The following is a 26543-nucleotide window of genomic DNA, read 5'->3' as shown; positions in this document are numbered from 1 at the left end:
ATCTTACTTCTGGTGTAGCTGAAGCATTTTGATATCCAGAAAAAAATTTACATCACAGTGTAATGTAAAACAGTGTTTTTGCGTATCGTTGTATTAAATGACAGCTGGGACGTGACACATCACTAGCATAATAAAGTCAAAATGCTGTCTTACCCGCATTTACATGTGCAATAATATGACAGCCTTGTGAAATAGGCTTTGAAGAATGTTCAAGAATCCACCGCTCCAAACTTACTAAACATTTAAATTATAATTCATGTTTTTAACTTTAATTAAAAATAAAAGGTCATCCAAAACCAGTCATTACATTACACTGGTATTTAATTGATTTAATTGTGAATGTTTAAATTGCACATGTGCTCAATTTCAAATAACTGCAACACCAAGTGGCGCATATTATATTATATTTATTTTCTATTAGGAAAATGCCACCAGATTTCCACACTCAAGCTCTCTTGATTAATTTATGGCTTGTTCAGCAGAAACTTTACAAGGAGCTTAAGCACATCGTCATCCCAGCCGATCACATCTCCATCTGTGATTCTTTCGTAGAGGCGCAGGCTCTCTGTGCCCCAGCACAGGTTCTTACGTGGGTTGTCGGGAATGGAGAACGATCTCAGGGCCAGCGTGTTGAGCTGATAGCAGAAGAAAGAGAAGTACTGTCCATCGGTGATCACAGCCTGAGACACAAACGGCCTGCTCACATCCTGTTCACTCCAGAAACCTAGAGAGAAATGCAGAAGTGTCGAGCATAAGACACATCTTTCATTTTGTTTGTCCTTGATCAGGTGACATTTTGTGTACTTCCTTTTTCCTCCATACTAGTTCACTGTATCGTATTGCATGACAGATACCAACCTGCAAGAGCGAGTCTAGAAGATGATTCCTTCAAGACACATGGAGCCACTGCATCCTTTTACTGCTAATGTACAATCACGAGCCTCTATGAGCTTGTATATGCAAAGGAGGGTAGATATTACTTACTTCTGAGTGTGTTACACTGCCATGTGATGCAGTGTGAGCAGCAGTTTGAAAAGAGATGATTGGTTGGCTTCATGTATCTCAGAAGAAGCTTTCACACGCCCAGGTTGTTAGTTGTCATGTGATAGGAGAGAACTGGGTGGTGGGTACAAACTGGCAGGTGGCAATCATTTAGCGTGCAATGGCCATTAGAAGCCGGGTCTTGCTCAATACAGTCACTGTTTTATCAGTCTGTACAGGATTTCGCAGAGGGTTTTTTTTTGTGATTGTTATGGGCAAAAATGCTTGATTTTGCTGCGGCCTTTTAAAAAAAATTGTGATGCAACTTACAGAGTTTTTTTGTGCTTTTTTTTGCAGAAAACCACATGAATGTGGCCTTTTGCAGTGATTGTTGGTAAATAAGACCTTTTAGCTGTACTTATGTTCGACGCAAGTGAATCGAAGAGGGCTTTGGCTGAATGTTCACTGTGATATGTCACATTACGCATCTTGGTCCAAATCTGCTGCAATTTAAATGTTAATTTTTTTTATTTATTTTTTTTAAATTGCTCACTCCTCTGAATATTGCAGCTCTGCTTTGATTTTGCATTCATTTGTGTGATCGCAAAATAACGAAGTCCTTGAGGGACCGTTTTATGATCACTCGTTGAAAATGGTTTGTTTAACTGCATTCAACAATTCAAGTAAACTTCAAAAACTCTAATCCATGTCTAACCTTTAGGTGTGAAATCTAATCTTTTGTTAGATCATATTAGAATTAAAAGGTCTATAGGTTAGTCAATAGAAATTCACACCTCCAGTCCTTCACTGGATTAGAGATTGAAAGTTAATTTGCCATAAATGATTTTTTACACAATCAATACAAAATGTCTGATATAAACAGAGTTCAATCCTGACATTATAAGTACTGCCTTTAACATGGAAGCTGATGTGATTGCTCATGATGTCACACAGAGAAGTTAGAGCTTTCCAAAAACTTGCCAATTATGAGTCTGACTTAAAGATTTAAAGTCATAAGTTCATAAATCCCATAATTGTGACGTCAACGTGAATGGAAGATCATAAGAAATACAAGCGATATATAAACTCACCCTGATACATGGCCTGTGCTCCTGTCCATGCAAAGAGACTTGCAATACCGTTGGCCCTCAAAAACACCTCGATATGATCAGAGAGGTTTTTTTTAATTAGTTTGTCCCGGCGGAACTTATCAGGGACCATGTGGAACTGTGTGTGCCCATAGCAGCAGGGGTCTTGCAGTTTAGCACCTATGCAGGTTTAAAAAATAAATAAATAAAATAAAATAAAATAAAATAAATAAATTTCAGAACAAGACTGTTGAACATTTCTGCATAACACTGACACAAACTCATCTCTAGATGAATGGGCATTTCATCCAACACATATATATAGTGGCTTCCAAAAGTCTGTAATCACACTGAAAATCAGGGATTTTTAAAGAAATTTAAACTGGAAATAAACGACGCATTTAGAATTTTTAAATATTTACAACAAATAAAGTAAAATGTTCAATATCTTGAATATTTAATACTGAAGATTCTGCACTATTTCTAAGTTCCTATTTAAATGCAAACGAATGTGTGTTACGGACCACTTTAACTGTTTAACACAAAAGTTCAGGTTCTCCTCATGCTTAATTCTCTTCTATTGAAGCACACATTCAGACGACGCTCTGATGGATTCGATCTAAAATGGATCAGAAGGTTTTGCACAAATCCTGATCTGATCCTGATTGGAGTCTTTGCCAGCTTGTGCACACTGCCATTAAAACAAAAATGGGACATACCAAATACTAAAAAAATCTGAAATTCAGTTAAATATTTCAAAAAAGATTTTAGTTTTCATTCAAGCTGTTATGAATAATATAATTTGTCATGAAAAGAATGCAAAAGAGAAGCATTCTTTGTATATGATCATAGAAGTCATACAAACCTGTAGAGATATTATTGTCATACTGTCTCCGGAACAAAGGGAGGCAATCAGGAGCCAACTGCATTACTGGCACTTCAGCAGCTACCTCTGTCTCAAGTGGCACAAACTACAAAGAGACATTCACTGAATCACTATTTAAGACACAACTGATCTTACAATGGAAGTGAGTTTTATGATTTTACAGTGTATATCGTACAAGATAGATTTTGATCTTCAAACGAAATACAACATAAAACAAAGGCAAGCTGTGTAAACAATAGTTTTTATTGTAATTTTTTTTTTGCAACAATAACAAAAGATATCCAACACCTATCACCCATGTGAAAAACTAAATGCCCACTTAAACTTAAAATCTAGCTGTGCCACCTTTAGCAGCAATAACTGCAACCAAATGCTTCCGATAACTGAAGGTTTCACAGCGCTGTGGTGGAATTTTGTCTCAGTCTTCTTTGCAGAACTGCTTTAGTTCAGCCACACTGGAGGGTTTTTGAGCATGAACTGCCCGTTTAAGGTCCTGCCACAGCATCTCAATTGGTTCAAGTCAGGACTTCGACTAGACCACTCCAAAACTTTAATTTTGCTTTTTTTGAGTCATTCAGAGGTGGACTTACTCCTATGCTTTGGATCATTGTCTTGCTGCATAATCCAGTTGTGCTTGAGTTTCAACTTACGGACTGAAAACCGGATATTCTACTTCAGGATTTTCTGGTAGAGAGCAGAATTCATATTTTCCTAAATTATTACAAGCTGTCCAGGCCCTGAAGCAGCAAAGCATCCCCACACCATCACACTTCCACCACCATGCTTGACCGTAGGTATGATGATCTTCTTTGTGGCATTCTGTGTTTGGTTTATGCCAGATGTAACAGGACCCCTGTCCTCCAAACAGTTTCACTTTCGACTCGTCAATCACGAAGCATTCTCCCAAAAGGTTTGAGGATCATCAAGATGTGTTTTGGCAAAATTCAGACGAGCCTTAATGTTCTTCTGGGTTAGCAGTGGTTTTCACCTCGCCACTCTTCCATGGATGCCATTTTTGTCCAGAGTCTTTCTGATAGCGGAGTCATGAACAGTAACCTTTATTGATGCAAGAGAGGCCTGTAGGTTCCTTGATGTTTTCTTTGACTCTTTTGTGACTTCCTGGATGAGTAGTTGCTGTGCTCTTGGAGGAATTTTGGAAGGTCGGCCACTTCTGGAAAGGTTCATTACTGTGCCGAGTTTGTGGTTCTTTGGAGTCCTAGAGCCTTTGAAATAGCTTTGAAACCCTTCCCAGACTGATGTATTTCAATCACCTTCTTCCTCATAATTTCTGGAATTTCTTTCAATTTTGGCATAGTGTGTTACTGGGTAAGACCTTTTAACCAACTTCATGCTATTGAAAAAGTTCTATTTAAGTGTTGATTCGATTGAACAGGGTTTGCAGTAATCAGGCCTGGTTGTGTCTAGTCCAGCTGAACCCCATTCTGAAAGCAGTTTCATAAATTTGGGGAATTATTAACTACGGGAGCAAATACATTTTCACACAGGCCCAGATGGTATTGAGTAATTTGTTTGCTTCAATAAATAACTATCATTTAAAAACTGTTTTGTGTTTGCTCAGGCTGCCTTTGTTTTTTATTAGATATTTGCTTTAATTTCTGAAAAAAAAATTATATGGGATATAGACAAAACCAGAAGAAATCAGTACAGGGCAAATACTTTTTCAAAACACTGTACACTGGCATGCTGATTCTGTGTGCAGTTATGCATTATCAAAGTGAGGAAAACCTTCTGAGAAGATCTACCTCAGGGAGCTGCTGCCGGATACGTATCTGGCTGTGAGGTCTATCATCAATCTGGAACCTCTGAGGCTCGACTCTGCCACGCCGGTGTCCTCTCGGAATAGTCCTCTCTCCGTTCACCCAGTAAAAGTTGACATAAGGAGACAGATCTGTAATCAGACCAACCGTTTATTTACTTATTTAGCAACACACTACTGGATGGATGAGAATTATACAGCATGTTAATGATCAGGAGTCTTACCAAAATTAGACAGTCGGAGCACAGGATTTCTGCTGGCCAGTGAGGAAATGAGCCCAGACACAGTGTTCATCAAAAAGGGTGCAGCAAACTGCGCCTGCTCTTTCTGGAGGAACGTCCTGCCTTTCTTCATGTACCAGTGCTCCTGTAGGAGACTGTCACACACTGTGGAGCACAGATCAGACACCAGAGTGTCCTCCAGCTCAGCAGTGCTCATCTTCTCCGGAAGACCGGGCAGATACGCGGTCTTGGTGAAATGCTGGTACCATTTATCCGCTCCTACAGCCGGAGTCTGAGGGTAAACCACATACTTCATGCGCTGGATACGGGTGAGAGCCCGGATCTTCTCCTGTGGCTCGACTGTGCGCAGCTGCTCGAAGAACTCCAGTAACACTCGCCTTTTCGCTGATTTACTCTTAGCTGTCCGAGACGGTAAAAGCGCTGGATATAACGGGTTCGCTTCTGTTTCACTTTTAACTTGTACATTTCTGGTGCAGATCACACGCGATGTCTGAGTTGATAAAAATAACTGCAAGGGTAATCTACTGCACGCCGCCATGTTGGTTTTTTTGTATCTCATGCAACCTAGTAGCTCTTCTTCTTCCACTTTTAATGGTGGTTGACAAATCTAGTATTTGGTGCATTGTCGCCACCAACTGGACTGGAGTGTAGAGCTGTGCGTGTCGAGAACGCTCACCGGCCACTTTAATAGGAACACCTGCCCATTCATGCAATTATCCAACCAGCCAATCATGTGGCAGCATGCACTTCATGCACATACAGGTCAAGAGCATCTCTGTGTGTGTTGAGTTTGCATGTTCTCCTTGTGCTTCGGGGGTTTCCTCCAGGTACGCTGGTTTCCTCCCCCAGTCCAAAGACATGAAGTGTAGACTGATTGGCATCTCTAAATTGTCTGTAGTGTGTGAATGAGTGTGTGTGTGTGTATGTGTGTGTGTGTATGTGTGTCAGAGACAGATTGTGTTGGTGGATGTGATCTCTGTGACTTTGATGGTGGCATGGTTGTTGCTGTCAGATGGGCCAGTTTAAGTATTTCAGAAACCACTGAGCTCTTGGGATTTTCACAGATGACAAATTCTCTAGAATTTACACAGAATGGTTCAGTGTGAAAGAGAATTACCAGACTGGTTTGAGCTGACAGAAAGGCTTTATAAGAACCACTCTTTATAACTGTGGTGAACAGATAAAGCATCTCAGAATGCACATGTCAAACCTTGACGCATATGGGCTACAAAAGCAAAATGATTAAAACATTGGGTTCCACTCGTGTCAGCCAATAACAGGAAACTGAAGCAACAGTGGACACAAGGTCACCCAAACTGGACGGTTGAAACCCCCCAAAGAAGTCAGAGTTTAAGTCAGAATTTGGCATCAGTTGACCCAACCTGCCTTGTGTCAACAGTTCAATTGGTGCTGGTGGTGTAATGGTGTGAATAATATTTTCTTGGTACACGTTGGACCCCTTAACACCAGTCAAGCATTGTTTAAATCCCACAGTCTATCTGAGTAACATTGCTGACCATGTACATTATTTTATTTGCACAATTTTCCCATCTAATAATGTCTATTTCCAGCCTGATAATTCATCACGCCACAAACCACACAAGTCATCTCAGACTGTTCTGTCTTCATTGTAATTACTTCAATGGCCTGCCCAGTCACCAGATCTATATCCATTTTGGGATGAAGGATATTACAGAGGCACTTCATAAAATTTTGATTGGTTTATGTGAGATTTTGTATTTAAAATGGCATGAAATTATATATGTTCATATAATGGCATGAAAAAAAATATAGAACAGTGCACGGTATTTTCTTACCTAAACAATAAAGAAATGAAAGATTCCTTTCACTTGAAGGCGTCTTTACAGTTAACTCAATTCAAATTAAATATTTTAAACAAAACAACATTGCAATGAAACACCAGGCAGCTTGCTTGCCTTAACGTCACGTGACTCTGTTGGCACTGCGCATGCGTGTAGGATATGTGGGCGAACTGGAGTGAAACATATGAACTTTGCCATGATCTTGCGCACTGTTATACAGAGACGAGGCTTATTCTTGCCTTTTGTGTATAATTTACAACGGCGAGCTATAACAGTCCAGGTGTTTATATATTATTATTTATACAGTCAGTATTTCCGGGTTCTGTAAGGTTACTTTTCGTGTTAGCACAGCTAGCTCGTTATGTTAGGCACTGTTAAAGTGCTGTTCCTCTGTTGCTTTGACTTGTGCGTGTTGTGTTTGTCTCAGAACCTCTGCCTGTCTTCACACAATGATGAAGTTCACCTGGCGGAGGAAGCCAGCAAGAAATATGGAAGTCCTACTCCGACTATATTTTCCAAAATTATTGACAAAACAATTCCTGCAGACATAATTTACGAAGATAACAAGGTAACTGTCATGAACACTTTTTTCCAAACTAGTGACAGAGGCAGGATATAGTTTATAATGTTATTTATAAGCACAATAGCTCAGCAATCATATACACTGCATAAATAAGGAGATAATTATCTACCCAAGGTATTAAGGTGCACCTATTATGGTTTTTCAAGTATTACATTTCATGTAGTGTGTTATAGTGCTGTTTGTGAATGTGAAAACGTCTGCAAAGTTTCATAGCGCACGATAAACGGAGTTTTCGACTCCCAAAAGAAGGAACCGATTCTGAACAGCTGAAACGAGTCATTATTAATTCCACACTTACTTCCTGTACTAACCTACATAATTTGGTAACAAAAACCCACCTCTGGTCTTCATTGGGTGCTGTCTGACAGCAGTTGACCAATCAAAGCAGAGTATGCTCTCTGAAAGGGGGGGGACCGGTAATGCTGCAGTTTAAATTATGTGCACGTTAAAGTGTTTTTTGACCTTGGATGCATATAAATCTATTATTAGACCTCTAAAACAAAATAAAGCATGTTTAAAAACCATATTAGGTGCACTTTAAGATAAACAAGCAAAAGTTGTTGCAAAAACAATTAGGAAACACCTTGTTTGCCTTTTAATTTTGGCACATTTGCAACTGGGCAGAGGTTTGGGGGGGCGTTCACCTTAAATGCCCTTGGTGGGGTGCAAAATGCACAGACAGGGTTGTCTGACCCCCCCCCCCCCCCCCCCTTTTTTTTTTAGAGAGACTAGAGGTGTAGGTAGGAGTAAACCCACAGAGACATAGTGAGATCATGCCAAACTCCACATAGGTAGTGATCTGTACTTAGGCTTGAACCTTGAGGCCATGGTGCTCTTAGGTGGAACTGCTGCAATGATTATTTGTGAAAACAAATAACATTTGTTTAAAATGACATTTTACTCTTTGGGATCAGCCGATTCTCATTTTCTATCATTTTGCCATAGTATCAGTATTTTGTCTCCTGTTCCTCATTTGTGCTTAATTTTAATTCGCTTCTTTCCTACTTGTTAGAGGTCGTAGATTTTACCGATAACTTGCGCAGTACCTGCTGATAACCGATTAATAAAATTTTTAAAAAATTGATATTTTAAAAATTTATATTCAATGAAAACAAAGTAAAATATTGTTGAACTTTATTACAAAAAAAAAACATACAGAATGTACCAGGAAAATGTACTGTAATTTTTTTTAAATGAAATAAATCTATAAACATTAATATATATTAAAGTAAATAAAAAATATGCATCCATACTGATCAAAAAATGTAGCACTCCAAATAAAAACAGAGACATCCAAAATGAACAAAATTAGTCAGTGATAGTTTTTATTTAACATCTAGAGGCCGCTCTCGTTCTGTGTAATGATGACAGCAGACCGTTCTCAGACGCTCACACAACGGATGAATCCGGGAAAAACTATCGGTGTGGATTTTTACAAAACTGATCAATCGGCCGACCTCTACTACTTGTTACTATTGTTTATTTAACATGACACATGGGGCTTTTTCATATTAATTAAATCCATGTTATTTCCACTTCTATTGAACTTGATCCTCAGATAATGCACTGCTGTAACATCTCTTTCAGTGTTTAGCATTTCGGGACATCAGTCCCCAGGCTCCCGTGCATTTCCTGGTTATTCCCAGAACTCCTATCCCAAGGATAAGTGAAGCTCATGATGACGATGCACCGGTTTGTCTCTCTGTGCTCTATTCTTTCATTTTGTTGTATCATTCACTCTGAAGAAATCAGTGCCTTTATATTTTTTCTTTCAGCTCCTTGGACATCTCTTGGTAGTAGCAAAAAACCTGGCGAAGAAAGAAGGATTAAGTGAGGGATACAGATTGGGTATGTTTGTAGTATTGAGCATAACCCATTATTCTTACCATTATGTACGTTTTAGAAATATTTCAATTTGACATTTTTATTCGTGGTGATCATATAAAGCTTACAGACTGTGCGTTTCCGTTACAGTCATCAACGAGGGGAAACATGGGGCTCAGTCTGTGTATCACCTGCACCTTCATGTCCTTGGAGGGCGACAGATGCAGTGGCCTCCAGGATAGATGACCACTCCATCTATTAGTATAACCGTGAAGAGGACATATATTCAATTTACATAAATAGCTAGTTACAGCATATCAAAAATAATAGAAATGATAAGATAAAGAATGAGGCAAGCAATATGGTTTGTTTGTTTTGTTTTTTTCTTCTGAGAAACAAACAGAAATGATTGTCCAAAATAACACAGTAATAATAAAGTAAATATATTTTTAAATGGGTGTTGCAGATTGATGGACTATGGAGTATGTGTTCTAAATATTTCAAAATATTTTCACATTAAGTTTTAAAATTCTAAACTGTACCGTTAGTGTCAACATGGTGGAGTGTAACCTCACTGCTCAGTCTATTATAGTTAATATTGAATGTTGCTCTCGAACAAGAAAGTTGCTATTGGTGCATTACGTGTCACTCCACAAATGCCTAACTGCAAAAAGGCATTTGACCTAGTTTCCTCTGACATTAAACCTGTACCAAGCTACCCCCAGTGCTCGGACATTTTATCCGGTGCTTGACCCCACACATGGGCACTGTGCCAACTAATTCATCAGTTCCACAAACAATAGGAAGAAATAAATACCCCCATTTGACCCTCAGCTTCCTCTGATCTTAAGCCTTCTACAACATTTCAGCTCATGTTGTTTGTGTAGTAACAGTATTGCTTTACTATATTTACATTTATGTGTTTGGAAGATGCTCTTCTTCAGATAGTACACGCAAGGCAGAATACAGCACAGAAATGAGCAGTTGAGGTAGAAGACAAAAAAAGCCCTTAAATTTATTCAGTTAGCAGATGCTTTTATTCAAAGCAACTTACAAATGAGGAAATACAAGCAAAGTGATATGTCAAGCAGAGAACAAAACAAATAGTCCTACAATACAAGATTTATAATTGAGTTCTAGAGAAGCAAAGTGTGCAGAGTAGAGGTGTAAGAGTCAGAGTAATTTTGATAATTTTTTTTAATAATGTGGGGGTTAGCATTTCAGGGGTTAGCATTTCAGGGGTTAGGTAAGTGCTCACAGAAGTGCTCTCCAGACAAGGTCTTGTACGTGAGCATCAAGGCCTTGAGTTTAATACGGGCGGCTACAGGAAACCAGTGGAGGGAGATGAGGGGTGTGACATGGGTCCTTTTAATAGTTATGATCAAAAATGTGCACTATTAAGTCTTAGTGAGGAATAAATCTTAAGAATGACGTATGACAGTGACTCACCATTACTGTACTAAGGCCCAAAAATAGTGCACAAGAAGTATGCAAATCACAATTAATACCAATGCTGAATTCACCATATTAAAAAAACAAAAACTACAGCTTGATTGCTGAGTAAAAATATCAAAGCATAATGCAAGATGTTTGGATGCAATCAATCACTATGTGTTGAAAAAGTCATATTATTTGTAAGAATGTTTTATTTTTTTAATGTTTATGTAATAAATTGCTAGAATCACATATTCGTTCACTATTACTCGGCTCATAGCTTTAAGCACTCAGACTTGCCTATTCATCACACAGATGGTGGATTCGATTGAGATCTGGGGAATTTGTAGGCAAAGTCAACACCTTGAACTCTTTACCATGTTCCTTGAACAATTTGTGTACTGTGGCAAGACACATTGTTCTGTTGAAAGAGGCCACTGCCATTAGGGAATACCGTTGCCATGAAGGGGTGTACTTGGTCTGCAACAATGTTTAGGTAGGTGCTACATGTTAAAGTGACATCTACATGAATGCAAGGAGACAAGGTTTCCCAGAACATTGCCCAGAGCATCACACTGCCCCTGCCAGCTTGCCTTGTTACCATAGTGCATCCTGGTGCCATCTCTTACCCAGGTAAGTGACGTACACGCACCCGGCTGTCGACATGAAAAGAAAAAGGAAATGTAAAAGAAAATGTGATCAGACCAAGCCACCATCTTCCATTACTCCATGGTCCAATTCTGATGCTCACGTGCCCATTGTAGGCGCTTTCGGTGGTGGACAGGGGTCAGCATGGGCACTCTGACCAGTCTGCGGGTACATAGCAACACATGAGCAAGCTGTGATGCACTGTGTGTTCTGACACCTTTTTGTCATAGCCAGCATGAACTTCAGCTACAGTAGCTCTTCTGTGGGATCGGACCAGACGGGCTAGCCTTCGATCCCCATGTGCATCAGTGAGCCTTGGGCGCCCGTGACCCTGTTACTGGTTCACTGGTTATCCTTCCTCAGACCACTTTGGTACGTACTAACCAATGCATACCGAGAACACCCCACAAGACTGTTTTAGAGATGCTCTGACCCAGTCGTCTAGCTATCACAATCTGGCCCTTGTCAAAGTTGCTCACATACTAATGCTTGCCCATTTTTCTTGTTTCCAACTCATCAACTTCAAGAACTGACAGTTCACTTGCTGCCTCATATACCCCACCCCTTGACAGGGTGCCATTGTAACGAGATAATCAACGTTATTCACGTCACCTGTCAGTGGTTTTAATGTTATGGCTGATCAGTGTATGTTTATGAAACAGTTGTGACTGATCATTGACTATTTTCCTATAGTAAAAAGATGGCTATAATGTTTTTTTTTATTTAATTTAATTTTATCAGTACAGTATTGGATTGTATTGCACTAGCTTTCCCTTCTCCGCCTTGCACGTTATCTCCTGGATAAGATCCTGTGTTTTACACAACCCTTGGTCATTGTAAATGAACAAAAAGACCTTGAACCATTAGACCATTAAGTGATAGTAATGTTCCTTTAATTTATTCTACTGCAATGTTTTCTTAAATTCAATCATTTTAATTGGAAACTATATTTAAATAAAATATAAAGATAATATAGGAGACAAGGTATGACCATGGTCATGATGCATGAGGGCATAGGAATAGATACAAGTAAGATAGCATTCAAATGAAAGGTAAATCTGAATGAAGGAAATAATTTGATAAACTAACAATGTCTTTTGTTTCCAAAGAAAGATCACGTTATAGGCTATTATTCAGAGACGATTTTAATGCACTAATTATTCCAGTTCATATAAAGATTATAATAGTTACCAATAGTAATATTAACAATACTAATTTGATTGAATACCAGACAGTTTGTGAAGAGCAGATGGAAACATTTCTGTGTCCACTGGGAGATGTATCACCCGTCAACACCCCAAAGAGCATCCTAGCCTACTAAACAGTGTGTTGATATAGCACACCACCAATTACTGACTTTGCACATCGCCATGGCGACATATACTACTGTACTAAATAGCATGCCACCTGCGGACCTCGCGCTGTTATAACCTACCCGAACAACCACGTCACGTGACAGCCTTATACATGATCCCACAATCTCCAGATAATAATTCACTCTGTCTCTCCTCAACCTCCAAGTGTGTACCTGAACCTAGTGCCAAGTCATCTGTATCTCTGAATAGTTAACACAAAACGAGAGAAATCCTGCCAGCTTGTAAGTATTGCATATGTTTTTCCATTAAATTTGTATTGTAATGAATCTGTAAATTAACATTGATTTGTTCAAAGAAGTAAACAAGGCAAAGTACAGATATATTCTCTTAAACATAGCCTTAAATGCGTTAAATATGAATAAATATTAGCTGTGAGTATAATACAAGGAAGTTATTCTTCTGTGTAACCCTTAATGATATTAATGAGAGTGAAGAAATTAAAACAAAAGCTCAGTTAAATTAGTCAGTAAACAATGTTGACGCTGATGTATGTCCTGTAATGCCATGATGTCATCTGTTTTTTTGCGATTATAAAACAAAACAGGTTTTTGTAGTTCAGTGTAGTATGACGGTTATTATTGATTGGTTAGTATAATGTACTAGCTGTAAGAATGAAACAAATGTGCACAGCATCTGTGTCTTATAGCATGTGTGACCTCCGTACCAACTGAATGTGAACTCGAGTGAACTATTAAGGACCCCTGCCTTATTTCCATAGTAATTCAGTTTCTGCATGCTATTGCTGTTACATTTCACTTTGCACGTTGAATGTGGTCCACGGCATGTAGCAGTTTGTGCAAAAGTCTATTCGAGAGCAGACCTCGATGTTGCCACACCAGTGTTGTAATGAAGAACTTTGTCCTTTTGCCCTCTCACACTGGTGATGAGGATGTAGGTTACAGACCCACCACTGAAATGGGAATTGGTTGGTTAAACCATTGGGAAAGAAAGCAAAATATGTGCCCTTGCTGTCCAAAGTGTGCTCAGGTCCCATCCTTTACAATTTTCATGATCTTCTGTTGAGCAGTTCTCCTGCTCATCTATAATTGCATTAGCTCTAAACATCTCTAGATGGCACCACTGTTTTACGTTTTCAGTTTTCGGTGAATGTCCAACCAATTGAACATGAACTGTTTTTAAGCAAATATTCACATATTATCCCACTGTCCTTGAAGTGGAATGGTACTGTGGTGAATAGATATGGGTGAAAGGCAGACTGTTGACAGTGAAATACACCATGCCAGCTTCTAGCACCATGCTTTCATCACTCTTCTGCTCCTGACTCAGCATTGGTTTACTCAACACACAATGTCAATGTGTTGCAACAAGATGCTCTCATAAAAAGCGCACCATTAGAGTTAAGTCGACTAGTATTTAGGATTAACAGCAGCACAAACCTGGAAGCTAACTTATTTGGTTCAGATCTTATTCTTATAGTTTATACTAACCGTGTTTGCAAATATTTTGTAAAGAAGAGGCTGGACTTTTTTCTCTAATAAATGTATTTTTTTTCTTTGCTATTTTAAAGCGATTCCGTAATGTCAGTCAGTGGACCCAACCTTTCAACCACCTTGGAAAATAATTCGGAGAGGTACGTAGACTTGTTGTGTATTTTTTTGTCTAATCTATACATAATAATTAAAGAAATAACATGGATTATATGTCACGTGTTTGTCGCCAAGTGAACAATGGTAATCATGTTTCTTTTGTTGCTCTGCTGCTACCTCTAGCACTATAAATGATGCTCAGCACCATCTGAGAGCAAAGCAGGCACTCCAAGACTCCAGAGCACAACCTAACGGCAACTGTATGACTTCTTTAATGGGAAACAATATCATGATCCCGGTGGCAGACAAACTGAAAGAGATCAGTTTATCAGATGATTCCGGGATTGACAGCCCAACTGGAGATGTGAATTCTGAGATTTCAAGGAAGATGAAAAATGAGGAAGCATATGTCGAGGGTTTTGAGGAAACTGCAGCTGGTGCTACTGGTGGAGGGGCCTGCAAGACTGCAGGTAAAATTCAGCATTTATGCTTGTTAATGTCTGCATCAGAGTGCTGATAAGTGCTGACATTTCTGATAAGCGCTGACATATCTGTCCTTCAGCAGAAGTCAAATCAACAAAAAGTACTATTTCATTATTGATGTATTTAGAGTTGCTGTAAATTTAGAGCTACTATAAATGATTATGGATTTATTAATAACATTTGAAAAGCAGGACTACACAGCATCCTTATTATCTATGTGTGAGTGCAGAATTTAACAAGCCAGTTTGTGTAACTTGGCAACAGCCTCGCCTACATTACGTTCTCACAAACAGAAACCTGATTGGTGCAATCAGACATTCCATATCCTTCCTGTAACCCAAGCTTGGACTAGCTTCTAGATAAACTGGTTTAGAATTATGTGGCAGGTGTGAGTTGACAGAAGTGTAACCATATTTTGATGCCTCTTTGAATACCTTTTTGAAAGCCTAATTATGCCGAAGTGTTGTCCCAAATGCTGTTCTGGTCCACCAGATGATGAATCGATCGCATTTACAGGGGAAGTGCGCTTGGCTCCAGCCGAGCAGTTCTGGTGTACAACAAGGGATGAAGCAGTGAAGCTAAGGATGAGTGAGTCGGGTCCAGGCTCTGAGCCTCCTCTTACCATCCATCAGATGTTCCAGTGGACGGTGGACAATTTCAGCGATCACCCAGCCCTCTGCTCAAAGGAGGACGGAGCTTGGGTTACACTCACCTATAAACAATACCAACACCAGTGCCGGGCTGCAGCCAAGAGCTTTCTCAAGGTACGAGTATAATAGAAGAGAATCTTTATTGTCATTACACAAGTACAGTGAATCTGGGTTTGCAACTTCCTTAGTAGATGCTATATAAGATATAATACATAAAGAATATAATAAAAAATTTTTTTAAAAGTATGTATCCACTGTATGCAACTGCAGCAACAAAGTAATGTTATAGACAGTATAAACAGTGTTTAGCAGTAATTGTGCAACAGCTTAGATGTACAAAGTAGCAAAAAACAAACAAACAAAAAAACAGTACATTATGGGAATGTAGGTATGGAGTCTTCAGAAATAACACAATGTGGATAAATGTATTATTCCCTTAGAACTGAGGTTATTAACTTTAGCAGCTGTCATTGTTTTGTAGTGCAACCCTTACTGTAGATGTGACAGTGAAAGACAGTTTCTTGTTCAGATGAGATATTCAAAGTGCACAGATTATATATAAAGATAGATATAGTTCAGAATTTGAGGTAAATTCAATGCATGTCAGCTCAACAGACTTTATTTAAAACAGCCTTATTCAATATCACCTCAATTCTCTTTCAGCCTTACTGGCTACTAGATTTTCTGTGTATTACCAACTGACTTAATACAAACGTTTTGCTGAATACATTTACAGTTCAGTTCTTTTACCCTCATAAATCTTAATGTGTCCTCAGCTCCTTTGACACTGGATAGACAAGATTACCTAAACAAGTTTTCTCCTTGTAGTATCCTGGCCTCCAAACTAAAGTATTTTGTAACCCAATAAGCCCATAACATCACAAAGAACAAATACAAAGGAACCTACAGTCCAGTTTGGATAAAAAGGATCGTTTAAATGAAATGCTGAGTTCAGACAACATAAATGTAAACTTCTGAATTTAAACACAGTGTAATATTTTTGCATTTAAAATAAAATAAAAAAGCTTTTGCATTAGTGAGCTGAAACTAAAATGCGTGTGTGTGTGTGTGTGTGCGCGCTTGTGTGTGTGTAGTTGGGACTGGAGCGCTTCCATGGTGTTGGAATTCTGGGATTCAATTCTCCTGAGTGGTTCATTGCAGACATCGGTTGCATCATGGCAGGGTACTACTTATATTCCTGTTCTATATTCACACATATTTCTTTGTTCAATATACATATATGTCCAAACACGTTTATATACAGGACATACAGTTATGTGCAAGAGTTGCGGCATCCCTGACCAAATCACATATTTTATTTATTTTTGAAGTAAAAAGAAGTAAACGCAACCTGTGCATTTAAAAAAAAAAAAAAAAACAAACAAAAAAACTGCAAATGTTAAATCACAGTTACTGTATATTTGATGAACTTTAAAAAAAATAATTAAAAAAAATAGCAAGACAAAACCCCCAAAACAAATAATTATGACGTGTGCAAAAGTTCCCATTGTAGTATGAGACCTTAATTAGTTAGGAATCATTTCTCAAATATTGTCATTAGCATAATCATCATCATAAATTCCCTCTGTCTCTTGAAACCTTGTGCTAAAACTCAACAACTATGAGCTCCTCTAAGCAGATTACAGAGGATTTAAAATTGGATCTAACTGATTTCTCTAAAGCACAGGAAGGCTGTAAAAATGATATCACAGCACTTCCATCTCCCAATTACCACTGTCTAAAATCTCATTAAGTAATGGCATTTAAGAGAAACTGTGGAACCCCAATGCAAGAAGTGGAAGACCAAAAGGGAGCAATCAGATAGAACTACCTGCAAAGCAAAAGCCCCAAATGACAGCAAGTACCTGCAGGAAGGTTTAGATGACACAGGAGGTACATTGTTCTACTCTGCAGTATTGCTTGCAAACATGATCTGCGTGGAAGAGTCATCAGAAGGAAACCTTACCTGTGACCTCATCATAAATGTTGACATCTAAAGTATGCAGAACAATATTTAGAGAAACCAGAGGCATCTTGGAAATAAGTGCCGTGGAGTAATGAGATAAAACTTTTTATCTATTATACATTAACATTTGCACACAAAAAAAGTATTATTATACAAATAATTGCAGAGGTTGTGTTTACTTTTTCACTTTAAAAAATCAACAAAATATGTAATTTGGTAAGGAGTGCTGAAACATTTGCATACTGTATATGTCAAGCTAATATATGAAAAAGCATGCATGATGTAGTCATAGTTAAAATAATGAAAGACCATTGTTTTGTTCTTCAGAGGCCTTGCTGTTGGAATCTACACCACCAACTCTCCAGAAGCCTGTCACTATGTGGCTTATAGCTGTGAAGCCAATGTTTTAGTGGTTGAAAATGACAAACAACTAGCAAAAATCCTCCAGGTATTTAGCTGATAAATGTATTACAGTTACAGAAACCCAGTTTCCAAAAAAGCATATGGGGCACAATATCCCTACCAATGAAAAGATTTACAACTGTAATGAAGAAGGGGGGGGGGGGGGGGGGGGGGGGTTGGGGGGTGGACTATTCTGTGATAAACTGCAATTGAAATAAACAAGTTTTGCCAATTGCTGCCAATGTCTGTTTCCCAGGTTAAAGACCAACTACCACATCTGAAGGCAATTGTTCAATACAAAGGAGAAGTGAAGAATAAGATGCCAAACTTATACACGGTAGGCTTGAAGTTAAATAGCACTGCCTATGGCACAGTGGCATGTAAATGAGGTACTCGTACATCATGGGTCAGTCATTTGCAAGGTGAGTCAAATGACCTCCTCATGTAACAGTAGGTGGCTCTTAGCCATGTTTAGTGATGAAGAGGTCTAGAGTCTAAAGAAAGCTAATGAGACTATTTACCTGCTAACATTAATTTCTCCTTATGTGGCTACTATTAAAATTATTTTAATCATTGTTTTTGGGGCAGTGGCATCCACGGAATTTCTTTAACTCACAAACATATTTATGAAGTTCCTGGGGTGTTAAATATTTACTTAATATATTTATAATTATTGAATATAATAATGCAATGTAATATTATTTAATATACAGTTAGTATTTATAGACAGATCAGTTGTATACATGAGTTTATTTGATTGTTTAGATAGTGTCATATCACATCAAACCAGTGACTACAATTCCCATCCTGCACTGCGGCCTAAAAACCTGGCCGTCATCGACCGCAATTTCCAGAATCACAACCACAGATTAAAAGGACTTTCACTGTGTTCGCTTTTTGCTAAATATACACTCAGTTGCTGTTTGTCTCGGTTGGTTACCAAGTCTTGATTTTCGAGTTTTGAGTTTGCTTACGTTTTTGACTTTATCTCGTTGACTTTTGTGCTGTTTGCATGACTACTTGACCTCTGCCTGCCCATGATTATTGTCTTCTGCCTTATCTTTTGGACGTGTTGTTTGATTAAATTGTCATACCTGCACTAGCTTCTGTCTCAGCCTCCATAACGTGACCGAGAGAAGCAAGTGTGACAGCCACATTCTCTAGATGAACTGTAGCAAGTTCTTCAAGATGCTTGGAATATTGCCAGAAAATTTCCTCTTAAAACTACACGATAGTCTAGCTGAAATAGCTGTTTCGCTTTTAAAGGGAAGGCATATCGGAAAATATTCATAGCACACAAAGGTTCATGTGATACTGATTGCACAACTGATGAACTGTCTGTTCTTTTAGTGGGCTGAATTTATGAAGGTTGGTGAGGAGGTTTCAGATGATGATTTGGATGCAGTAATTAACAGTCAGAAGGCTAATGAATGCTGCACCCTGATCTATACGTCAGGAACCACAGGAAACCCTAAAGGGGTTATGCTCAGTCATGACAATGTAAGTAATAATTTAACTGCTTTCATGAAAGAGTACTGAGATATCCTTCAACATAGCATTGTTGGTAACAACTGTTAAAAAGCAAATAAACTTTTTTTCCCCCATGTTCAAAAGAAGAGATTAGGTTAATTAATACAGTTTTAATCTGGTGCCCTTCTTCTGGTCAGATCACGTGGATTGCAAACGCATCAGGATCTGTGGTCAATCTAACCAAGGGGGAGGATTCTGTAGTGAGTTATCTGCCCCTAAGTCATGTGGCTGCCCAAGTGAATGACATGTGGCTCTGCATTAGATTTGCAGCCACCACCTATTTTGCCCAACCAGATGCACTGAAGGTTAGCACTGTATTTAGTATTGTATTTATATAACTGCATTATTTGTCCTTATCAATGCAGATCAAATTTAAGGGAAACATAAACAATATTATTAATTGAATTTAGTTTTAGAAGCTAGCTATAATGCATGCTAAGAAATTGCAGTGATCGTACAGGAGTGTATGATGTACTATCATATTGCAGATGTCACACAGTTGTTTTCTGCTAGAGTAAGTAGAGGTGGGATAAATGTTGTGTCCCTGCAGGGTTCTTTGGCCACCACGTTGAGAGAAGTGCATCCCACAAGCTTTTTGGGTGTTCCACGTGTGTGGGAGAAGATGCAGGAAGCAATGAAAGACATCGGTTCAAAGTCTTCATTCATGAAGAAGAAAATTGCAGATTGGGCCAAGGGTATAGGACTTCAGGCCAGCTACAACACAATGAACAAGTATGTTTTTTCATAAATCATTACCTTTTAGGGGTATTTCTTAATGTTTCACATATTTTACAGAAATATGTGAATGATTAATGTACTTATGCTCTGATCTCCAGTAATCCCTCAGTGCCCTGGGGCTTTATGCTAGCTAATAGCATTGTCTTTAAGACGGTACGTGCTGGTCTTGGGCTGGATCGCTGCAAGCTCTGCCTTACAGGGGCAGCACCAATCACTAAGGATACACTGGAATACTTCATGAGTCTGAACATCCCCATCTATGAGGTGTATGGCATGAGTGAGAGTACGGGCCCTCACACCATGTCCTCGTCTGACAACTTCCATATTATGAGGTCTGTCCCTTAATTCACTTCCTGTAAATGCCTTAGATTGTTTTTGTTTATTTTATGTCCACAGTAGGGTAATCCTCTCCACCAATAGCTGGTGTGTGGTGGGCGTTCTGGTGCACTATGGTGGCTGTCGCACCATCCAGGTAGATGCGAAACACTAGTGTTGGTTGAGGAGGACCCCCCACCCCACCACCTCCAAGCCTTTTTAAAGTGCTTTTAGTGCCTAGAAAAGTACTGTCTAGATTAATTAATTTTTCAGTGGATCTACCTGATCCATATTCCCCCCCCCCGTCCCCCGAAAAATTTACGTTTCACCACAATAGCTGCTTTCCTACCTGGCCATAAACTCCTTGAAAAAGGATTTGTTGTAAAATTCAAAACTGACATACTGTTTAAAACGTTTGCACACATGCAATCTGATTAAAAAATAAATAAATAAATAAATAAAAATAAAAAAGCCACCTGATAACAGCTTTGTCTTTAGGAATGCATAAAATATTGTAGCATGGTGGCTGCTATAATCAGATGTTATTAGTAGGCATGTAAATGCTCTGTGATAAAATATGTTACTGAAATTACTTTTAAAACAATGTGAACTTTTTAAATATGGCCTATTACAATCCACCATACACCATGAAAATGCTCAAGTTGACTTATAATACATGCAACCATAAAGTTTATTCATAATATAATATTAATATAATAATATTTTATAATATTTTCCAATAGCTGTGGTAAGGTGATACCAGGCTGCAAAACAAAGCTGGACAAGCCAGATGCAGATGGCAGTGGGGAGGTGTGTTTCTGGGGCCGTCACGTCTTCATGGGCTACCTGAATATGCCCGATAAAACCAAAGAAGCACTGGACTCAGAAGGCTGGCTGCATTCAGGAGACTTGGGAAAGCATGACACAAATGAGTTCCTTTACATTACAGGCAGGATAAAAGGTAGAAAAGATTACACTGTAGGTTTAGCCTGATGCATTCATTACTATGACCAGATGGTTAGTGGCATAAGGGTATTAGAGATGCCAAATTTGTCTGAATAATGGCTCCGATTTGTTGTAAATTATTACTAAAAATAGGAAATTTCTACACCTAGCCTTGGATTAACTTGTATTGAGAACTTGTTGTAGGTATTACTCTTGCTTATATATCATTTTTATTTATTTATTTATTTATTTTTAAACAGAGCTTATCATCACTGCCGGAGGCGAGAACATCCCACCAGTTCCCATTGAGGATGCAGTCAAGGAGGAAGTGCCCATCATTAGCAATGCCATGCTGGTGGGAGACAAAAAGAAATTCCTCTCCATGATTCTCACTCTTAAAGTAAGACACTCAATATGGCATTCATTACAGAGCTTTCCAAAAATCACTCCATCCATAAATGATAACTGCCTAACTGTAAAAGGTTCATTTTTAACAGCTTCGAATAAAATGCATCTTTAAGCTCTCAGTCACAAAATTCAAAGTCAGACTGTTTACAATCCACAGTGTAAGGTTGATGACAATGGAGACCCCACGGACGAGCTGACCCCAATGGCTGTAGAGTTCTGCAGGCAACATGGTGTCATGGCAAGCAAAGTCTCGGAGATCATCAGCAACAAAGAACCAGCCATTTACAAAGTCATCCAGGAGGGTGTGGACAGGGTCAATGCCAAGGCCCCCTCCAATGCTCAGAGGGTCCAGAAGTGGACGCTCTTATCGAAGGACTTTTCGATATCTGGAGGGGAGCTTGGTAAGGACTTGTAAACTAAGTATATGCATGACTTTGATTATGCCAGAAATGGCAACAGCCTGTTTTTTTCAGTGCATATGTCTTTCTGGAGGATAATCCTGTGAACATCAAATAATTTATGTATACACACATTTGTATTTATATAAAAAAAATTGAGCTCCCCTGTGAAAGTCTTGACTATGAGGCAAAAAAACAAAAACAAAAAACATAGTACACTATTCAAGTAGGAATGTTTTGGGTGTCAGCAAACAGCAAATCCAATACACCAGGTATTTTATTATACAACTCGATAATTATAATAATAATGCACATAGATGGACAACAAAATATATTAGCAAATAATTGCGGTATAGAGAAGTTTAAAAACTTTGTGAGATTCACAAGTGGGTAGCATTTCTTTATCCACAGCTCCAGGGTCCCTGGTTTGATCCTGCGTTTCGGTTACTGTGTGTGGAATTTCATGTGCTCATCCCATTGGTTTCCTCTTGGTTCCCCAATTTTGTTTATTTGTTTATATTTTACTTCAGCTCAAACAAACAATCTCCAGTTTAATTTCTACTGAACATTTCTGCTGAACATTCCTGCTGAACGTTTCTACTGAACATTCCTGCTGATCATTTCTGCTGATCATTTCTACTGAATATTTCTGCTGAACGTTCCTGCTGATCATTTCTGCTGAACGTTCCTGCTGATCATTTCTGCTGATCATTTCTGCTGAACATTTCTGCTGAACGTTTCTACTGAACATTCCTGCTGAACGTTCCTGCTGATCATTTCTGCTGAACGTTCCTGCTGATCATTTCTGCTGATCATTTCTGCTGAACATTTCTGCTGAACATTTCTACTGAATATTTCTGCTGAACATGTCTGCTGAACATGTCTGCTGAACATTCCTGCTGAACATTACTTTTTTCTCCCTTCCCTTTCCCAAATATTTCATTGAGAATAAAAAACAAACCAAGCAACACTCAGCAGAAATCGTTCACAGTTTTTTTTTCTTTTTATACTAACAAAGGAAAACGAAATTAAAAGTACAAACATCAAAAGCAAACCCACCCCCGCGCCCCCCCCGGCTCATCATGGTTACCCAATAACTGTCATTGGTTATATAGATATTGTAAAACCCAACAACAGGCACAAAAATTTAAGTGGGAAGTGTCTGTAACTCCATAAAAACTTGTCCGTACAACCCCTCATCGTATACCTTATTTTCTCGAGATTTAGAAAAAACATTATTTCCTTTAGCCACTGGGAGATAGATGGATATTTAGCAGACTTCCAATGCAACAGTAGGGAACATCTTGCTATAAGGGATGTGAAAGCAATAATATCCTTTTGTATCGAGTTCAGTGGAACTGAGGCGTCAGGAATCCCAAATACAGCAATCAATGGGCAAGGCTTTAAATCTACCCTAAGAATAGTGGACATGATGGTAAAAAAAAAAAACAGACCAAAAACCATGGAGATCAGGGCAGAAGAAAAACATATGGCCAAGAAGGCAGGGAGAGCCATGACATTTATCACACTTGTCCTCTACATCCGGATATATTGCAGAAAGTCTCGACTTGGACAGATGGACTCTGTGTAAAACTTTGAACTGGATAAGTCCAAGACGAGCACAAGAAGTGGTAGACTGTACCCTCCCTATAGCATCTTCCCAACACTCCTCACTTATCTGTACTCCTAACTCCGTTTCCCACACATTCCTAATTTTGGTACTTGACTCACTACCTAACGCCAGAATAAAATCATATATCCTAGAAATCGTTCCTCTCTGATGTGGATTGTTTGAAAACAAGCTTTCCCAAGCCTGTTCAGGAGGCACAGAGGGGAAATCAGAAAAACATCTAGAAACAAAATTCCGAATTTGAAAATACTGAAAGAAATGCGTCACAGGGAGCTCATAAGTAGATGACAGATTGGCAAAGCTATCAAAGACACCATCGGCATACAGATTTCTAACTTGTTTAATACCCTTGTCATACCACACTGAGAATGTGGAGTCAAAACACGATGGAGGAAATAGATGGTTGTTGATTAAAGGACCCAAAGAGGATGCACCTAAAAATTTAAAGTGCTGTCTAAATTGATACCAAGTCTTAAGTGTGTTGAGAACAACTAGATTATCAGTATATAGGGAGAGTTTTGTAGGTAGAGAGGAATAGAGTAAAGCAGGTAAAGAGGATTCCCCACAAGAAGATAGTTCCAATTTAGACCAAGAAGATCCAGGAGATTTAACCCAGTAGCAAAGTTTATGAATGTGCGCAGGCCAGTAAAAGAATTGAAAATTGGGTAATGCAAGTCCTTACGAACCCTTGGTGGCTTCCCTCCCCAAATAAAAGTACTAATTATCTTATCCAATGAGTCGAAGAATGATTTTGGCAGAGAAAGTGGAACTTGCTGGAACAAGAAAAGAAACTTCAGTAATATATTCATTTTGACGACATTGATCCTGCCAATTAGAGAAAGGGGTAAGTTACCCCAACTCTGAATGTTGGATTTAACCTTTGAGTTAAGGGGAGTGAAATTAGCTGATAAAAGATTAGTTATTGAACATGTCATGTTGATACCTAGGTATTTAAACCCTGACTGACTAAATCGAAAAGGTAGATCTGACTGTTGGAGAGAAAATGCTTCAGTATTGACAGGAAAACAGTCGCTTTTGTCCAAGTTTAATTTATAACCAGAGACAACACCGAAGGACTCCAGAACACCCAAGAAATTGGGTCCCCAATTTCCACCAACCTCCCAAAACATGCCCGTAGGTGGACTGGTTACACTAAATTGTCCCTAGGTGTGCATGAGTGTGTAAATGCGCATGGTGCCCTGCAGTGGACTGGTATCCTATGCCTAGTATTTCTGGGTTTTAGGCTCCAGATCTAGCACGAGCTCCGGAGTAGCAAAAAGCAGTTACTGAAGATGAATGAATTAATAAGACCCTAATAATATGCCTGAATGAAAGAATAAATCCTAAAGGATTCCATATTGGACTTATAGCTTATTACAGAGCATTATGATTGTTTTGAAGCTCATATTACAGTTTAAATACTAAATGCATTCCTCAGTACATTAACTGGTCTTACAGGTTAGATGACATTGTTTTCCTTGTGTGTGACTTTTTCAGGTCCTACTATGAAGCTCAAAAGGCCAGTTGTCTCGAAAATGTACAAAGAAGAAATTGACAAGTTTTATGACTCCGCTGACTTGAGGATGTGATAAGCTGGACAAAAAAACATCCACATCCTGTTCCCTTTGCATTGGTAAATAATATATAGGTCCCTCCAGGATTTTCACAGAAATTAACGCAAAATCAAGACAACCCCATGATATTCACAGGAGATTGCAATTTTCAGAATTACCACAGATGTTCTGCAGATTTGGGCCAAGATGCTTCATGTGACGGCATCACAATGCACATTCAGCCAAAGCCTCTTTGGTTCAGGTGTGTCGAACATGAGTACAGTTAAAAGGTCTTGTTTACCAACAAACATTACTGCGAAACAATTTAGTGCAATTGCAAATTCGTTAATTCAAGTAGTTTTTTTTTAAAAAGCACAAAAGATTGGAAATTGCATAGCACATTTTGAAGAAAAATAAATGAATCCGCAACAAAATCAAGCTTTTTTGGCCACAAAAAAAAAAAAAAAAAAAAAAAAAAAAAACCTCCATGAATCCTGTATGGACTGATATATTGGCTTTTCCTCACTCCACCACATACATAACTACCAGAAATGCTTCTCTCACCTCAGTGCATCTGAATGTGTGTATAGCACTTTCTGCTGCTGCTTGCAATTTTTGTACATATTTACCTTGATTATAGCTAAATCTAGTACCTGCAACTTTGCACAAATGTTTTAACTTGCTGTATCTGTAGCAATATTTTTACTACTTATAAACTGCCTTAAACTGCCTTAATTCTTTTCAGATGGCATCAATTGCTGTTTGGTAAACCACTGAGGTGGCACACGTTTAGATTATCTGCACCTGAAGGAATAAATTGACATTTAGTAACTAAATCATGATGTATAGTCCCAAGTGAGCTTGGACTATGGATGGATAATGGATAACATTTTGAATAAATTATTTATACTTCTTTAGAATTTATGGTTACGGGCTTTGTGTAAACGCCTCACAATAGGAATGTAGTAAAAAAAAAAAATAGAGCCTGGGAGTGACTGTTTTACTCTGGTCACAGTTCAAATTCCGAAATGAGGTTATCTACATCTTATGTAATGTGTGTGTTTCATGCTATGCTATGATTCCGGTAACACTGAGATGTATATCATTGCATTACACCCAGGTCTCGTGTTAACGTGTCTTTTTCGTGTACTCAAAGAAATATTTAACTTCTAAACATATATATTTATGGTCTTTCAATTGATTATATTTTTTACAAGAAATCTTACACTTCACAAATAAAAACAAATTTAAGATCTGTATTAAATATAGGAATGTCTCATAAATGCCACTGTATTTTTCCCTTTATTCAATACATA

At 38.5% G+C, this 26543-nt stretch overlaps 3 protein-coding genes across 6 annotated transcripts; 2 read left to right on the top strand and 1 right to left on the bottom strand.

Moving 5' to 3' along the window:
• Positions 1-387: 387 nt before the first annotated feature.
• On the bottom strand, positions 388-5559 carry mrps30 (mitochondrial ribosomal protein S30). Its single transcript, XM_017452212.3, has 5 exons — positions 4957-5559; positions 4719-4864; positions 2935-3040; positions 2073-2249; positions 388-724 (listed from the first exon to the last, which is right to left on the bottom strand). Exons 1-5 carry the CDS (start codon positions 5531-5533, stop codon positions 465-467), a joined length of 1266 nt encoding a protein of 421 aa, XP_017307701.1. The 5' UTR covers positions 5534-5559; the 3' UTR covers positions 388-464.
• A 1359-nt stretch (positions 5560-6918) lies between these two features.
• Positions 6919-9658, top strand: hint2 (histidine triad nucleotide binding protein 2). The gene is made up of 5 exons (XM_017451210.3): positions 6919-7077; positions 7225-7365; positions 8968-9072; positions 9156-9228; positions 9355-9658. The coding sequence occupies exons 1-5, from the start codon at positions 6982-6984 to the stop codon at positions 9444-9446; spliced, it is 507 nt and encodes a 168-aa protein (XP_017306699.1). The 5' UTR covers positions 6919-6981; the 3' UTR covers positions 9447-9658.
• A 3125-nt stretch (positions 9659-12783) lies between these two features.
• Positions 12784-26515, top strand: LOC108255920 (long-chain-fatty-acid--CoA ligase ACSBG2). Of its 4 annotated transcripts, none has more exons than XM_047149860.2 (15): positions 12784-12883; positions 14191-14253; positions 14393-14679; positions 15185-15456; positions 16437-16525; positions 17636-17756; positions 17967-18047; positions 19061-19210; positions 19378-19545; positions 19791-19972; positions 20077-20310; positions 21037-21254; positions 21499-21638; positions 21804-22047; positions 25172-26515. In XM_047149860.2, exons 2-15 carry the CDS (start codon positions 14201-14203, stop codon positions 25261-25263), a joined length of 2331 nt encoding a protein of 776 aa, XP_047005816.1. In that variant the 5' UTR covers positions 12784-12883; positions 14191-14200; the 3' UTR covers positions 25264-26515. The 4 variants fall into 4 exon arrangements, with proteins under 4 accessions (XP_047005816.1, XP_053530534.1, XP_047005815.1 ...); XM_053674559.1 differs by lacking the exon at positions 12784-12883 and having other exon boundaries at positions 14023-14253; positions 25172-25307; positions 25401-26515; XM_047149859.2 differs by lacking the exon at positions 12784-12883 and having other exon boundaries at positions 14024-14253.
• The last annotated feature ends 28 nt before the right edge of the window (positions 26516-26543 follow it).

Source organism: Ictalurus punctatus, chromosome 22 (genome assembly GCF_001660625.3).
Source record: "Ictalurus punctatus breed USDA103 chromosome 22, Coco_2.0, whole genome shotgun sequence".
In the NCBI taxonomy this organism is placed as follows: Eukaryota; Metazoa; Chordata; class Actinopteri; order Siluriformes; family Ictaluridae; genus Ictalurus; species Ictalurus punctatus.
The sequence above is the reverse complement of the archived record's forward strand: the minus strand, read 5'-3'. Positions and strand labels throughout refer to the sequence as shown.

Excerpts from the sequence above, each read along its gene's own strand:
- mrps30 (XM_017452212.3), bottom strand. The coding sequence starts at position 5,533 with ATGAGATACAAAAAAACCAACATGGCGGCGTGCAGTAGATTACCCTTG. Across the intron at positions 3,041-4,718 it reads TCCGGCAGCAGCTCCCTGAG|TTTGTGCCACTTGAGACAGA; the intron begins GTAGATCTTCTC and ends GTCTCTTTGTAG. Across the intron at positions 2,250-2,934 it reads TGACAATAATATCTCTACAG|GTGCTAAACTGCAAGACCCC; the intron begins GTTTGTATGACT and ends AAACCTGCATAG.
- hint2 (XM_017451210.3), top strand. The coding sequence starts at position 6,982 with ATGAACTTTGCCATGATCTTGCGCACTGTTATACAGAGACGAGGCTTA. Across the intron at positions 7,078-7,224 it reads GGCGAGCTATAACAGTCCAG|AACCTCTGCCTGTCTTCACA; the intron begins GTGTTTATATAT and ends TGTTTGTCTCAG. Across the intron at positions 9,229-9,354 it reads AAGTGAGGGATACAGATTGG|TCATCAACGAGGGGAAACAT; the intron begins GTATGTTTGTAG and ends TTTCCGTTACAG.
- LOC108255920 (XM_047149860.2), top strand. The coding sequence starts at position 14,201 with ATGTCAGTCAGTGGACCCAACCTTTCAACCACCTTGGAAAATAATTCG. Across the intron at positions 16,526-17,635 it reads ATCGGTTGCATCATGGCAGG|AGGCCTTGCTGTTGGAATCT; the intron begins GTACTACTTATA and ends TTTGTTCTTCAG. Across the intron at positions 18,048-19,060 it reads AGATGCCAAACTTATACACG|TGGGCTGAATTTATGAAGGT; the intron begins GTAGGCTTGAAG and ends CTGTTCTTTTAG.